We start from the raw sequence: 16,345 nt of genomic DNA on the forward strand, positions 1-16,345 counted from the left end.
ACTTCAATAGTTACACTCGTAGGGTTGGCAATAACATTCGATCTTTGGCAAAAAAATTTGACAGTCGGCAACAGAAACCAAAACATTGCATTAAAGTGGAAAAAACTGCAAATTGGCGTTCATAAGAACAACAACAACACATAAAAATGCAACAGGAGTGTAATATTTAAGAGATTGTGCACGCAACCTGTAAGTACAGTTCAAAACATTACTACTTAATAGGAAATACCAACCACCAGAACTGTTTATAACCTATAGGCACAGTGACAAAACGTAAATTAAATAGCTAACATATGTACATATTTCAGGCCACTGATGATGCCTTGCAGAAAATAAAGGCGAAACGCGTATGGCACTAAAATTGTGTTTTATTCAGTTGCTGTCAGACGGTCCATAAGTAAAAAAATTATCAATATACCGCACTTGAGGCAAATTCTGCGATTGTTGCTTTCAGAGGGCACAGCTCACTGCCTCCCTTAATCTGAACTTACGCTCTGTCCCTGGTGGTGTTGTCAACAGGATGTTAAACAGTAGTCTTCTTTCCTTCTTTATTCTGTCGACTAGTGAGTGCCTGCTGAGGGAAGGGTGAAATGCACAGTATAGTGCTTCATGGTTATATCATTTTGGAAAAAAAATATTTGGCCCTAGCTTCTGCACTGTCCATGCTTGGTAATGCACAATGGACAAATATATTCAACATAATTCGGACATTTTTCATATACCTTACAAATTTCAAGATATTGAAGGTTCTTAATAGATTATTATTTGGCCCCTTGCATACTATTTGGTGCATTTTTTATCTAGCAAGATATTACTCAGCTAATAGGTTACCCACAACATAAATAAATTAACACTTAATAGGTCAAGGTAAATATGGGTGCAAAGATCTAGTGAGTCATTGTCTTGTTCATAGTAATTTGAATCCTATTGGAATTGTTTTAGAGCTAGTCTAATAGTAAAGGTATGTCACTACATATTTTAATCGGGAAATGTAGGAAATGATATCTTGAATCTTGGCTCCACTGTGAATTGAGGTATTGTATTGGATGGGGATTCTATCAGCTTTACCTTCTTAAGAGCCACCTTTCACACATAGTGATGCATGCTGCTAGTGATGTACACAATATCCCAACTGGACATTCAGAGTGTATAAAAGCTTAATTTGTTCCCAGGATGAAGGTAGGAAACAAGGTACTGGCAGAATTGAAGCTGTGAGAACGGGTCGTGAGTTGTGCTTGGGTAGCTCAGATGGTAGAACACTTGCCTGCGGAAGGTGAAAGTCCTGAGTTCGAGTCTCTGTCCAGCACACAGTTTTAATCTGCCAGGAAGTTGCTTAAATTTTTGCTGAAATTTACCATTTACACTGTGATATTTATAGTACATCCCATCTTATTCACTTTGAGGGAGGTGGGCCAGTTGATAGCACACTGGACTCGCATTTGATAGGGTGGCGGTTCATATCATCTGCCCACGTAGTTTCAGGTCACCCTCAATTGACTATTCCAGCTTGAGTGCCCAGCGGTGGGCAGGTGTGGGTAAGAGGCTGGTGCGCAGGCAACCAGACTGGAGCCTGTTCAGTATTTCTACACTGGCTGCACACACATGGACAAGGGTGATTACTGCTTGCACAGAATGTGTTTAATAGGTCAGCCTTGCGAGCAGCTGTGCCTGCTGCCTCCGAGCTAACTAAGGGACAGTGGCGTAGTGGCCTATCCTAAATCACTTGAGGCAAATGCTGAAATGATTCCTTTAAAAGGGAGGTGGCAGATTTCCATCCCCGGCATTGGAACTTGTATTGTTTTCTCATGTGCGTGTTGATGTGTGCAGACTCAGTGTATTTATTGCCATTGTGTGCTATCCTATTCCTTTGTTTTTAGAGTGAGATGAATATGTGAGTTCTCTCTATATTTTTCAGTGGATGTCCACAGTGGAGGTGTGATGTTTCACTCAACACTATTAATGCTGATCTTTTGCATACTTGAATATATTCAATCATTTAATCTCGTAGAGGCTTTCTGATTAATAATAATTCATGTCATATAAGAGTAGTGAGATTTCATAATAGCTGCTTGATGTGTTGTTGTGCTGTGTGGTAGACCATTTTGTTTCACATATTAACTGCATGTTTTGAGAATCTGCATTATTTCATTTAGTTAAAATTTTTACTTAAATGGTTGATACTTTTTATTGGCATTTTATATCGTTTGTGTTTCATGAAGTCTGTCCTGTATTACTATTGATCTTAAGTTTATTGTGATATTAGCACTAACTTTTATATTGGATTATAACTGTCATTTTAGAGCTTTAGAGAACTATTCCATTACTTAATTCAGCACCATAAACAGTTATGAGCTGCAATCCTGCCAATTATTACAAACGTGCTTCAAAATTATTCAACTACAGTTGTGTGTAGGCAACATAACACTGGGATGTATGCACTTTAACTCTAATGTAACATAAATAACATGTGTATCTACTAAATGGACAGTCATTTCCCACATTCACACTTGTAAAAGTAGAAAATTCATTAGCTTCATGTAGGCCTACATGGATTGCTTAAAGGGGAAAAAGTATGAGGAATCAGCACTGTTCATGATTTAAGCAGAAAATTGACAGGTGTGATGGATCCAGCAATACTCGCAGGGTCCCTTAATGTTGATTATACATAGTAAGTTAAGTCTGTGGCCCAGATGAACTGTCTAAAAAAACAGTGGCTTTTTTTGAGTAGTACTCTACTGTTTGTTCCTCCCAGACACACTTCACAATCTGACTCAAAGTAATCTGAAGCTCTTGATTTGGTCCAAGACCAGAGCTTTTCTCAAATCATAGGTTACTGCCCACTAAAGATATACATATGACTGCTCGTCATATATGTAGTGCACAACAAATGTAGAGCCCCATAAATTACAAATCCTTTATGGCTGGTATAATAAATACCACTACAGTGTGTTACTTTGGGCATTGTATAATTTTGATTGAGAGGTGGTCAGTGTTGTCAGGACTCTGTTACTGTAAGCTGCGTGCTTGCATCAGATGTTGCCATTTAGTGTGTCAGAGGACCATTGTGTAAAGCCCCATAGGACATATACGGTGAGCCAGAACTCCAACAAACTTTAAGAGGTGGTAGTTTGGACCAAATCGGGGAAAAAAAAAAAAATAGTAAACATGGGCTTTAAAATGTGTACCTCAAGAGCCATGAGCACTTCATCTTCAATACTGTGAAACACATCTCTTCTACTGCAAGTTTTATGACCAGACAAAACAATTGCCCAGCCGTAACTGGGAGATGCCTCATCGGAACTACAACATACGAAATATTAGTTCACTGTATTATATGAATGATAGATTTGCTTAACTTGATACTATCCATTGCCATTTGAGTGCTTTATAATTTACAACTGTCATTGAATATTAAAGTATCACTTGATGTACTAATTAACAAGCTCATCTCTTGAAGTAAAATATTCAACATTTATATAAGTACATTTCCAATTGAGAGCCTTGAACAATGCTTTAATCCTCTTTGCTGATGACTTCATCAGTGGGGCAGAGTGGTCCTATGCTCAGCTCTATATTGACATCCACGCGAGGGCACTGCTGTATTGAAAGAGAGAGGGCGTGTCATCTTCAGCCTCTCCCATTTGTCATTGCGTATTGTAGCAAGCCATTGCTAACATCTGTAATATTGATATGAGTTGCCCAACTTTGGTGTGGTGCTGTGATCTTTGGATGATACCACAATAAGCTCTTTACTTCCTATATTTTGAGAGGTGGTAATATAAACTAAAGCAAGGAAAAAATGCCTGGTAGTCATGTCCTCTAAAATCTGTACTGTAAGACTATGAGAATCTCATTCTGAGGTATAACAAAATGCAATAGTGATGATATAATTAACAATCATATTAACAAATTGAATAGACTGTGAAGAATTTTTATCATAGGTAGGGTACCATTTTATCTGGGAAAATACACATCTATTAGTCATTATTGTGTGTACTGTATTAGCCTAATTTACTGAGGAAGAGAGAAAAGGGTTCATCATATTCACAATGGGACCATGGTGGTACAGGTGTTAGACTGCAAACGTGGATATTAAAATTTTTTATGTGCCTACATGTTGAGTAACCATAGGAAGATGTGATCATTTGTAATACAATTCTGGTCTGTAGAAACATTTATTTCATCTTGTTTTACAGCGAGAAGATTTGAGAGAGAGTGCAGAGAAGAAAAATTTACCACATGGGCGTGAATCCGCTAGTGCAGAGACTTCAAAAGTAACAGCAGTGTCGGTAAAGGCTGTCACGACAGGAAATGGTGGTAAACTTGGGTCTCAAGGAGCAGAAAAGAAAAAACGTGACAATAGTGTGACTGACTCAAAAGATGGCAGTGAACAGAATAAATCGAATAAAGCATCACCATCAAAGTTGGAAAAGGCAAGTGAAAAAGCACCTATTAAAATGGAAGAAAAGAAACAAGTAACAAAATCTGAAAAGCAGGTTGTCAAAAATGAAAAAGCCATAAACCGAAATGATGATAAACCAAAGCAAAACAAAATTGAAGAATCAGGTGACAAAGGAAGCAAAGCAGTTGTAAATGATTCAAAGGTTTCGTCAGTTAATGAGAAACAACAATCAAACAAACTGGAGACAAAATCATTTCCTGCTGTAAAGACAGAGGACAAGCAGTCACATGCAAACAAATTAGAGAAAGAGACAGAAATTAAAGAAGCTTCCCTCAGAAATGAAAAAGTAGGAACTCAAGCCACTCAGCCAGAGATACCTGCTCCTCCTGTTGGCACTCCAGCTGCCAGAAAGAAGAAAAAGAGTGAGTTGGCAACATTGCAGCAGATGAGTGAGTATAATTTATTTTGTAATTTTTGTTTGTTGCTACTTCAGCTGTGACATGAATTCCTGTGGAAGTTCGTTTGGAGTATTTTTGTTATGATAGCAGAGTCAACATATTAAAACGGTGGAATTAATTTAAAACTCAAATCGGGGTACAAAGTGAAGTCGTGCATTAGAACACTCGTATTCAGTATGATATGGATTCAAACTGCCATCTTGCCATACAGGTTTCATTAGTCTGTGATTTACCTAAATCATTAAGGGGAATTCCTAGTTTTCTGCTCCACTTTCCCGAAAGTGAGCTTGTGCTCGGCTCTGGTGACCTCGGTGACTTCGTAAAATCTTGCAGAATTGTTGTCCTGCAAGAGATGTAATAGAATGCCTAATCATCACTGTGAAGATGCACGCAAAACATTCCACAATTCTCATGCATATTTGACCTTGTTATTGTTGGCTTTGCCTTTCCAACTTTAATTTACAGGTCAAGCAGTTACATCTAATATGGAATGGTAGTGTACATTAAAGCTGTCTTCTTACCAGATTCCCAGGAATTCTGGAAGGTTACAAATAGAAGACACCCTGTGACTTGAAGTACCATTGAATTTAACCTGCATTAGGAAGCTCTTAATTGATGTAATAAGTCTACATAGCTCTAAACATCGTGACAGAAATGTATTCATTGCTTTCAATCTACAGCTCACGGTTTAGCAGTTAGTGTCACTGCCTCCAGATCACGGAGTCCCAGGTTCGGTTCTCTACCACATGAGAGATTTTCTCCACTCGTGGATCGGGTTGTTTGTATTTTTCTAGTCATTTTACGTCATCTTTCTCAGATGTCGAAATGGCATCAAATAGGATTTGCACTAGATGATCGAACTACTTCAGATGGTCTGTAGTCAGTGGAAACACAGTGTTAGCTGGGTTGTCTTTCATTTGCACTGTTGACTACACGGAGTTAACATTGTCGTAAAACACAAAATCTCAAAGAAAGAGCGGATCACAATCTGCTGTTAGAACACTCCTTAATTGAAATGGGTTCGGAAGTAAATAGAGCAGAGCAAGACAAATTGGGTCAAATTAAATTCGTCTCCGTTTCAAGTAACTATTTTGAGCTAATGAGCGATTAATGCTATTGGTTTCCATGTGATTCGTTGCTCGGAAAAGTTTTTGAGCATTAATTTTTCCCCTTTTTTTCCTACCATTCATATCGCTCATGCCCCCGATTTTGCCTAAGGTTATCAGCTGCTCTTATTTTATTACACAGACACGTCGGTTGTACAGGTCAGCAACAGCAGGCGGCGCGTGCGAAGCCACCGAGGCGAGCCGTGAGTTCGTATCACACACACACACACACACACACACACAGTCTCTCTCTCGCGCGCGCGTCGCTGTCAAGGCCAACCGCAGGTCAGTTGGCTCGCTCTTAATAAATGGAGATAAAAATTAACTTGACGTAGTGCAGTGTGTTTAACGACGTCTATCGAGTAATAACTTACTTGACGTCGATGTATGTTGATAGAGCACTTCGTGCTAATAGGGATCTTTTTTCTGACTGTGAAATCCGTTAATAATCTGTTGCATATACAAGAAGTAAACTACTCCCCACTGAAATGACCTGAGCAGCTACTGTGTAGTTTAAAATAAACGTTCCTTAAGACATAAACTGAAGATACAGAGAAAAATGCGGCAAGAGTTGGCGTGCACCGGCAATGTTCTCATTTTTCTCTTGACATAAAACACTTCACGACATATACAAAAATATATGTATCCATCGCAGAAATTCGGCTGCGTAGTTCTCCTCCAAGGCATGCGTTTCACGGAAACCCAAGTACGAACTAAGCGTGGTTAGTTGTTAATACATCACATAGTCGAGTGAACTGTGTGCTGATAACTAGAACGAATGGACGTGACTATCCGTTATTCATCATGTGTCATGAACTCTACTGTTCTCCCGTGGAGGCATTTTTAACCATATTAACCGACTGTAGAGCTAATGGAAATAAGAAAAATAGCCTGTAAGTAGGTGATGGTTCACCCGAATTTTTTGCTGCTGCATGCCAGGTCCTGTGACCAGTTACTATGACGAACGCTATGCACTGATATAGTCGCTGGCGCGAAGTATGTGAAAATAATTGTTGGCGACTCATTGTTTATCTTAATGGTGGGAATTTGCAGATAATTCTGTAATTAAGGACTTAGTCTCACAGGGAAGATTCCAATAATCACAGTAAGCTTGTAAAATAGCCATCTCGTAAGATATGAAACGGAACGTTATCCTTGTAACTGACAAGTAACTAGATTCTGGGAGAATGGAATTAATGTTTCCGATGTTTGATGTGTGATTTGCGTCGTCGCTTCTTTCACAAAGCTAAGGCACATAAAAAGCCTACTCCGCGATATAAGCTGGTGTGGCATCTGACGTTAATTTCGTGGAAGGGGTGCACGAAATGAATCGCAAATCTTTTCAAAATAAAACTCAAAACTAATGCTACCACATTGTGATAGGTACGCACTACATGCGATAATCTAAACTGAGGGAGTGTAGTGTGTATGAAATTTGTGTGGAATACTTCCGGTAGTTTGATTTTTAATAGTCGTTAACATTGCGTGGGTAAACGCAAAACTGTATGACCACATTTGCATGCAAGAAAGTCAGATTTGTACATTCTGTCGCGTGACTTTTATAAATTAACGAGCTGCTGGAGTTTAGCGCGAGTCTGGCTTACAGGCTCCGGAATATTTTTATTTTTCAGTAAGAGCACAATATTCCCTTTCCTGGCGCTCGTACTTCATTTCTCTGTAAGAGATGATTGATTACTGGCGCAGTAATTACGACGACCAACTTCGAAGCTAGGTATGGCTAGAATTGTTCAGTGAATCACTTCTTGAAAGTGACAGCGTTCATTTCCGAATGGTAGTCACTACTTCTTTTTACGCCTAAATGCAAGTTCACTCTCAGAAACGAAATCAGAAGAGTCAGCCAGCATTTAAGTTACCAGAGAACATTTTCCTAACGGAATGTGAAACCGCCAGTGCCACCACTCGTTTTCCAGCAGGTATTCATGGAATGATTTACACATGTTTCATCAAGGTAACGCACTGGAGAATTACCTGTTTCTCTTGCATCATGTATCTTTATAAATGATGTGCTTCGTGCTGCTTCTATGTCACTTATTTCCAAAACTCCCTTCTTAAAATGTTTAAAAACATTGTATTGTAAAATTATTTACATGATGAAGCGCTACTTTTGAAGCCAATTTGCTCAGGCATAATTGTAACAAGTTTTATTTGATGTGAGTGATCCCTTCTTATATACATTTTAAACAAGAAGCGTTTTAAAACACCGTTGTCAAAACCGTCTATTTGTGTTACAGGTTTCTTGCGATTTCGATCATTTTCAGGCGATACAAAAACAAATTTTCCTACTATTCTCTGTACGGTTCTCTTGCCGACAAGTGCTTCTGCAGTTCATTCTTGAGTCTCCAAAATGACAAAAATAGAAGTCTCGCTTTCAGATTCGCATTTGAAGATGATTTAAATGCGGGACATAAACCTTCTCGACTGCTTGCGAAGCATCTACATCTACATGATTACTCTGCCATTCACAATTAAATACCTGACAGAGCGTTCATAGAACAACCTTCAAGCTGTCTGTCTACCGTTCTACTATCGAACACCGCATGGGAAACAAGAATACTTTAACCTTTCCATACGAGCTCTAATTTATTTTATTATGATCATTCATGTCTATGTACGTGGGCGCCAACAAAGTATTTTCACATTCTGAGGAGAAAGTTAGCAACTGAAATTTCATGAGAAAATCTTACGAAAACGAAAAACGCATTTGCTTTGATGATTGCATTCCCTATTCGCGTATTATATCCGTGGCAGTCTCTCCCCTATTTCGCAAAAATACAAAACAAGCTGCCCTTCTTTGAACTTTTTCTATCAGTTCTATCTGCTATGGATCCCACGCCTGAGAGCAATACTCCAGAAGAGGGCGGAAAGAGCTTAGTGTAAGTAGTCTCCTTAGTAGACCTGTTGTATTTTCTAAGTGTTCTACCAATAAATCGCTGTCTTTAGCTTGCTTTCCACACATTATCCATGCGATAGTTGCATTTTAAGTTATTCGTAATTGTAATCCCTAAGTATTTAGTTGACTTTACGTCCTTTAGAATCGTGTGTTCTATTCTATAAACCGAATTCATCGGATTCCTTTTAGTACTCATGTGGATTACGTCAAACTTTTCATTATTTAGTCAGTTCTCACCATAAAGACGACTTATCAAAATCGTTTTCAGATTTGTTTCAATCTCTGACGTTATAAGACGGTAAATCGCAGCATCATCAGCAAGCAGTCTAGGAACACTGCTCAGATGTCTCCTAAATCGTTTATTAGATCAGGAATAGAGGAGCGCCTAAAACGCTTCCTTGGAAACGCCAATCACTTCTGTTTTACTCGATGATATTCCGTCGGTTCCTACGTACAGTGAACTTTCTGACAGTAAGTCACGAAACCAGTCGCACGACTAAAACGATACTGCATAGGCACGCAGTATAATTACGTTGCCCGTACGGAACTTAACATTCATTGCCGTCACGTGACATTTTCATTTGGAAGTCACGCTAAAATGTTTACAGATAAACATTCACGGCTAAGCTGGTACAAGAAAGCAACATCTACATCTGAGTTAATAATTCGGTCACACTGTTAATGAAATGGCATTGTCGCAAAATACTGCTACAGGGAGAGAGATTCCTGCAGTCCAGTTCGTATCTCGCGGCTAGCGACGCGGAAAGAGAATGAATCTTATTGGCTACTAGCAGTTAATGGTGGTGGATGCGCAGAACGGCTACCAGTAAACACTAGAGTCTTTTAACAATAAAACGCAAAACTATTGAACTTATATGTATAAAACTACTAGAAACTACAGATTACAAATAAATTGATGTTTAAAATATTTGGCATTAAGCATGTAAGCAGTAGTGGGGCAATAGGGGCAGCAGGACAATGTGCTAGTGCGAGTTTCCTACATTCAGGAGCAAACCAACCGTTCTGCTAAAAGTATTATGACCCCCATGGAGAAAATCTGACACTTAGACAGGCTCTTAACCTATTGTTCAGTTAAGGGGTTTTCCAAGGAACCACCCCCTCCCCCAATACCTCACGCCCCCCTCCCCCAATACCTCACGCCCCCCTCCCCCAATGCGTCTCGCCCCCCACCCCTCCCCCAATGCGTCTCGCCCCCCACCCCTCCCCCAATGCGTCTCGCCCCCCACCCCTCCCCCAATGCGTCTCGCCCCCCACCCCTCCCCCAATGCGTCTCGCCCCCCACCCCTCCCCCAATGCGTCTCGCCCCCCACCCCTCCCCCAATGCGTCTCGCCCCCCACCCCTCCCCCAATGCGTCTCGCCCCCCACCCCTCCCCCAATGCGTCTCGCCCCCCACCCCTCCCCCAATGCGTCTCGCCCCCCACCCCTCCCCCAATGCGTCTCGCCCCCCACCCCTCCCCCAATGCGTCTCGCCCCCCACCCCTCCCCCAATGCGTCTCGCCCCCCACCCCTCCCCCAATGCGTCTCGCCCCCCACCCCTCCCCCAATGCGTCTCGCCCCCCACCCCTCCCCCAATGCGTCTCGCCCCCCACCCCTCCCCCAATGCGTCTCGCCCCCCACCCCTCCCCCAATGCGTCTCGCCCCCCACCCCTCCCCCAATGCGTCTCGCCCCCCACCCCTCCCCCAATGCGTCTCGCCCCCCACCCCTCCCCCAATGCGTCTCGCCCCCCACCCCTCCCCCAATGCGTCTCGCCCCCCACCCCTCCCCCAATGCGTCTCGCCCCCCACCCCTCCCCCAATGCGTCTCGCCCCCCACCCCTCCCCCAATGCGTCTCGCCCCCCACACCTCCCCCAATGCGTCTCGCCCCCCACACCTCCCCCAATGCGTCTCGCCCCCCACACCTCCCCCAATGCGTCTCGCCCCCCACACCTCCCCCTATCCGTCTCCTTCCTCCTCACCCCTAGTCCTCTCCCTCCAAGTTGTCATAGGCAGTAGCTACATCCATTGTGTTCACTATGAAGTCTGGAGTCGGACCTAGTTCACAGCACCACCACCAGAGGACGCTGTCGTCCTCTCCCCTCCTGTACGTAATCCAGGATGGCGGCTGCGGCTCAGGCTGTGTCCAGCTGCTGGACTGCGAGGAATTGTTCACTGTTTTCAATTGTAGAGATGTCTCTACTGGAGGAGGAGTATATTATCTGTAACCATGCACCTGAGGACTGTGTCGATAGCAATGACGTTTGGTGAAGATAAATTCATTAATGAAATAATGAAGATGCAGCAGGATGGGGCTAATTCATGCTTTGCAACTGATGCTGATAAATGTGTGTGCTGTAACTGTAGATCATTTGATAATAGTCCACTCAGACTTCCAAAGTGCAAGAGCTAAGACATTCACTCCAGTGCATGCAGTCTGCTGGAAGAGAGACCTTGTGCAGGGCTCCCAGCCCCAAGTGTGTCTGTGAGAGAGAGAGAGAGAGAGAGAGAGAGAGAGAGAGAGAGAGAGAGAGAGAGAGTGAGTGATTTCTTAGTCCTACAGGTGTTCTGGTTTTCATCAGTTTTCTGAAATGGCGAGTGGGCTTATTTTTATATTTGCTGCTGGTGGAGTCAGGAATGTTATTTTCCTCTCTTCTCAAAGCCCACACCAGCTCAGATGGGAAAATCAGAATAATTACACAAACATAATTCGAAGCACCGTCCTACAGATGAGTAAAAGGACTGGGATTTTTGATGTTTTACAGCAGCTGGTCTGGAGATGTTCTAAAGCCACAATGGTGGATGAGGGACAGCATCCTGTCGGGTGTGGATGGTCTGCTTGGGCATGTCTCTACACAGTCGAACAAAGAAGAAATCACTTTACTCTTTGTCATCGCAGAACTTTCCGCAGATACCTTTCTCCTGTCTTGTTCGAGCCAGTCTGTAGAGGCTCCTATGCCCCACACAAAGAATGTCCTGATAGAGAATTCTCATTGGCTACCCACCAAACTGCTGCAGCTGCTGGTGTGGGAGCACCGTCCACGATTTTCTGCAGATGAGAGGCAAAAGTATTTTGTAGACACGAAAACACCAAACAGCACTCACATTGAACTGACAGTTAAACCTTGCAAAATTGGCTTACAGATAATAAAATAAGAAAATTATCACCAAAGACACTTCCTCAATTACACTGCTCTGCTAATGCAAATGCTGGTTCCTCTCTTTGTTCTTCTCCATCTCACTGTCTTCTTTACTCTTTCCCTTGCCTTCTTTCCCTTGCCTTCTTTCCCTTGCCTTCTTTCCCTTGCCTTCTTTCCCTTGCCTTCTTTCCCTTGCCTTCTTTCCCTTGCCTTCTTTCCCTTGCCTTCTTTCCCTTGCCTTCTTTCCCTTGCCTTCTTTCCCTTGCCTTCTTTCCCTTGCCTTCTTTCCCTTGCCTTCTTTCCCTTGCCTTCTTTCCCTTGCCTTCTTTCCCTTGCCTTCTTTCCCTTGCCTTCTTTCCCTTGCCTTCTTTCCCTTGCCTTCTTTCCCTTGCCTTCTTTCCCTTGCCTTCTTTCCCTTGCCTTCTTTCCCTTGCCTTCTTTCCCTTGCCTTCTTTCCCTTGCCTTCTTTCCCTTGCCTTCTTTCCCTTGCCTTCTTTCCCTTGCCTTCTTTCCCTTGCCTTCTTTCCCTTGCCTTCTTTCCCTTGCCTTCTTTCCCTTGCCTTCTTTCCCTTGCCTTCTTTCCCTTGCCTTCTTTCCCTTGCCTTCTTTCCCTTGCCTTCTTTCCCTTGCCTTCTTTCCCTTGCCTTCTTTCCCTTGCCTTCTTTCCCTTGCCTTCTTTCCCTTGCCTTCTTTCCCTTGCCTTCTTTCCCTTGCCTTCTTTCCCTTGCCTTCTTTCCCTTGCCTTCTTTCCCTTGCCTTCTTTCCCTTGCCTTCTTTCCCTTGCCTTCTTTCCCTTGCCTTCTTTCCCTTGCCTTCTTTCCCTTGCCTTCTTTCCCTTGCCTTCTTTCCCTTGCCTTCTTTCCCTTGCCTTCTTTCCCTTGCCTTCTTTCCCTTGCCTTCTTTCCCTTGCCTTCTTTCCCTTGCCTTCTTTCCCTTGCCTTCTTTCCCTTGCCTTCTTTCCCTTGCCTTCTTTCCCTTGCCTTCTTTCCCTTGCCTTCTTTCCCTTGCCTTCTTTCCCTTGCCTTCTTTCCCTTGCCTTCTTTCCCTTGCCTTCTTTCCCTTGCCTTCTTTCCCTTGCCTTCTTTCCCTTGCCTTCTTTCCCTTGCCTTCTTTCCCTTGCCTTCTTTCCCTTGCCTTCTTTCCCTTGCCTTCTTTCCCTTGCCTTCTTTCCCTTGCCTTCTTTCCCTTGCCTTCTTTCCCTTGCCTTCTTTCCCTTGCCTTCTTTCCCTTGCCTTCTTTCCCTTGCCTTCTTTCCCTTGCCTTCTTTCCCTTGCCTTCTTTCCCTTGCCTTCTTTCCCTTGCCTTCTTTCCCTTGCCTTCTTTCCCTTGCCTTCTTTCCCTTGCCTTCTTTCCCTTGCCTTCTTTCCCTTGCCTTCTTTCCCTTGCCTTCTTTCCCTTGCCTTCTTTCCCTTGCCTTCTTTCCCTTGCCTTCTTTCCCTTGCCTTCTTTCCCTTGCCTTCTTTCCCTTGCCTTCTTTCCCTTGCCTTCTTTCCCTTGCCTTCTTTCCCTTGCCTTCTTTCCCTTGCCTTCTTTCCCTTGCCTTCTTTCCCTTGCCTTCTTTCCCTTGCCTTCTTTCCCTTGCCTTCTTTCCCTTGCCTTCTTTCCCTTGCCTTCTTTCCCTTGCCTTCTTTCCCTTGCCTTCTTTCCCTTGCCTTCTTTCCCTTGCCTTCTTTCCCTTGCCTTCTTTCCCTTGCCTTCTTTCCCTTGCCTTCTTTCCCTTGCCTTCTTTCCCTTGCCTTCTTTCCCTTGCCTTCTTTCCCTTGCCTTCTTTCCCTTGCCTTCTTTCCCTTGCCTTCTTTCCCTTGCCTTCTTTCCCTTGCCTTCTTTCCCTTGCCTTCTTTCCCTTGCCTTCTTTCCCTTGCCTTCTTTCCCTTGCCTTCTTTCCCTTGCCTTCTTTCCCTTGCCTTCTTTCCCTTGCCTTCTTTCCCTTGCCTTCTTTCCCTTGCCTTCTTTCCCTTGCCTTCTTTCCCTTGCCTTCTTTCCCTTGCCTTCTTTCCCTTGCCTTCTTTCCCTTGCCTTCTTTCCCTTGCCTTCTTTCCCTTGCCTTCTTTCCCTTGCCTTCTTTCCCTTGCCTTCTTTCCCTTGCCTTCTTTCCCTTGCCTTCTTTCCCTTGCCTTCTTTCCCTTGCCTTCTTTCCCTTGCCTTCTTTCCCTTGCCTTCTTTCCCTTGCCTTCTTTCCCTTGCCTTCTTTCCCTTGCCTTCTTTCCCTTGCCTTCTTTCCCTTGCCTTCTTTCCCTTGCCTTCTTTCCCTTGCCTTCTTTCCCTTGCCTTCTTTCCCTTGCCTTCTTTCCCTTGCCTTCTTTCCCTTGCCTTCTTTCCCTTGCCTTCTTTCCCTTGCCTTCTTTCCCTTGCCTTCTTTCCCTTGCCTTCTTTCCCTTGCCTTCTTTCCCTTGCCTTCTTTCCCTTGCCTTCTTTCCCTTGCCTTCTTTCCCTTGCCTTCTTTCCCTTGCCTTCTTTCCCTTGCCTTCTTTCCCTTGCCTTCTTTCCCTTGCCTTCTTTCCCTTGCCTTCTTTCCCTTGCCTTCTTTCCCTTGCCTTCTTTCCCTTGCCTTCTTTCCCTTGCCTTCTTTCCCTTGCCTTCTTTCCCTTGCCTTCTTTCCCTTGCCTTCTTTCCCTTGCCTTCTTTCCCTTGCCTTCTTTCCCTTGCCTTCTTTCCCTTGCCTTCTTTCCCTTGCCTTCTTTCCCTTGCCTTCTTTCCCTTGCCTTCTTTCCCTTGCCTTCTTTCCCTTGCCTTCTTCTCCTTGCCTTCTCTGGTCTCCGCCTCGGCGTTTGAGACAGTCTGTCCTCTCTCTCCCTCTCTCTCTTCTTTTTCTTCTTCCTTCCTCCCTGCGCGCGCCTGAAGGCCGACCCACACGTAGCCGGTGACGGGGTAACGCGTAATTCCCCGCCCTGGGTAGACAAGTAAGGCACGCACGTACACCCTGGTAAAGGCCAGGCCCAGGGAGGGGTGATTGCCTGAGCTGATACCTTCTGACCATGCCGATTGGTCCCTCCGTCTGTTTCTCGGGAGGTGTGACCTTCCGTCTGTTTCTCGGGAGGTGTGACCTGAGGTGTAAACATTCACCTAAGGCGGGAGTGCCCTCTGAGAGGGTCCCCTTAAGGAAGGAGCGCACCATCGGAGACGCTGGCAATCATGGGGGCTTCCTCCGCAATGGATTTCTCTTCTTCTCTCTCGACTTCTGCCCACAAACGGAAACATGACCAGCCCCCAGTGACAAAAGTACTACCACCTGCCCTACAGTTCCTCGTCGTTTTTCGATCTGAGGACGGAAAGGATTTTTCCTCTGTCAACCCTTTCGTTATCCAGAAGGGCGTAGATGCCATAGCCGGATATGTCAAATCTTGTACCAGGTTGCGTAATGGTACCTTGTTACTAGAAACTGAGAGCGCCTTTCAGGCACAGAAACTGCTTCGAGCCACACTCCTGTACACGTTCCCTGTCCGGGTGGAGGCTCACCGAACTTTGAATTCGTCTCGTGGTGTGGTCTATACTAGATCCCTCGACGGATTGACTGACGACGAGATTCGATCTTTCCTCGCTGAGCAGGGCGTGACGGCTGTCCATAGGGTCATGAAAAACGTCAACAATGACCTTGTACCGACCCAGACACCTTTCTTGACCTTTGATAGTGTTAAGCTGCCATCGCGCATCAAGTCGGGCTACGAGGTTATTTCTGTTCGCCCCTATGTCCCGACACCTACGTGCTGCTACCAGTGTCAGCGTTTCAATCCCACTCGCCAGTCTTGTTCCAATGCGGCTAAATGTGTCACTTGTGGCAGGGATGCCCATGAGGGTGACTGTCCACCTCCGTCTACTCGTTGTGTGAACTGTCAGGGTGACCATGCCGCATCCTTCCGCGACTGTCCCGTCTATAAGGAAGAACGCTGTATCCAAGAAATTCGGGTCAAAGAGAAAGTGTCCACCTCGGCTGCTCGCGAGCTATTGGCTAGTAGGAAGCCCACGCTGCTCCCAGTGGGGAAATACAGTACTGTCCTCGCCTCTCCTCGGACTACCAGGGAGGTGGCAACCCAGACATGCAATCTGACCTTCAGCACCACGGTCATCCGTTCGGCCAGTGCTAAGATTGCACGGTCGACGTCTCCTCTTGCTCCCATCACCCCACAGACACAAGCCCCTTCATCAACTTCCGCTAAGATGAAGACCCCGAAGTCAGATGCACGGGCCTTCAAGAAGGAACCGTCCCGTACAGACTTCCTATGTACCTCGACCTCCCAGCCACCGACCAGTACTTCCACCAAACGACCTTGCAAGAAGGCTCATAGGAAGCACAGTTCTCCTTCTCCGCCACGGCGCATTTCTCCTCCTGCGCCA

At 44.6% G+C, this 16,345-nt stretch overlaps 1 protein-coding gene across 8 annotated transcripts in view; it reads left to right on the top strand.

Moving 5' to 3' along the window:
• Positions 1-16,345, top strand: part of LOC124612405 (ribosome-binding protein 1) — a 351,088-nt gene that overhangs the window by 11,567 nt on the left and 323,176 nt on the right. For all 8 annotated transcript variants that reach the window (XM_047140591.1, XM_047140592.1, XM_047140593.1 and 5 more), the window contains one exon: positions 4,197-4,851. In XM_047140591.1, the coding sequence (XP_046996547.1) occupies positions 4,197-4,851 (655 nt within the window). The remainder of the gene's footprint in view (positions 1-4,196; positions 4,852-16,345) is intronic.

Source organism: Schistocerca americana, chromosome 4, assembly GCF_021461395.2.
Source record: "Schistocerca americana isolate TAMUIC-IGC-003095 chromosome 4, iqSchAmer2.1, whole genome shotgun sequence".
In the NCBI taxonomy this organism is placed as follows: domain Eukaryota; kingdom Metazoa; phylum Arthropoda; class Insecta; order Orthoptera; family Acrididae; genus Schistocerca; species Schistocerca americana.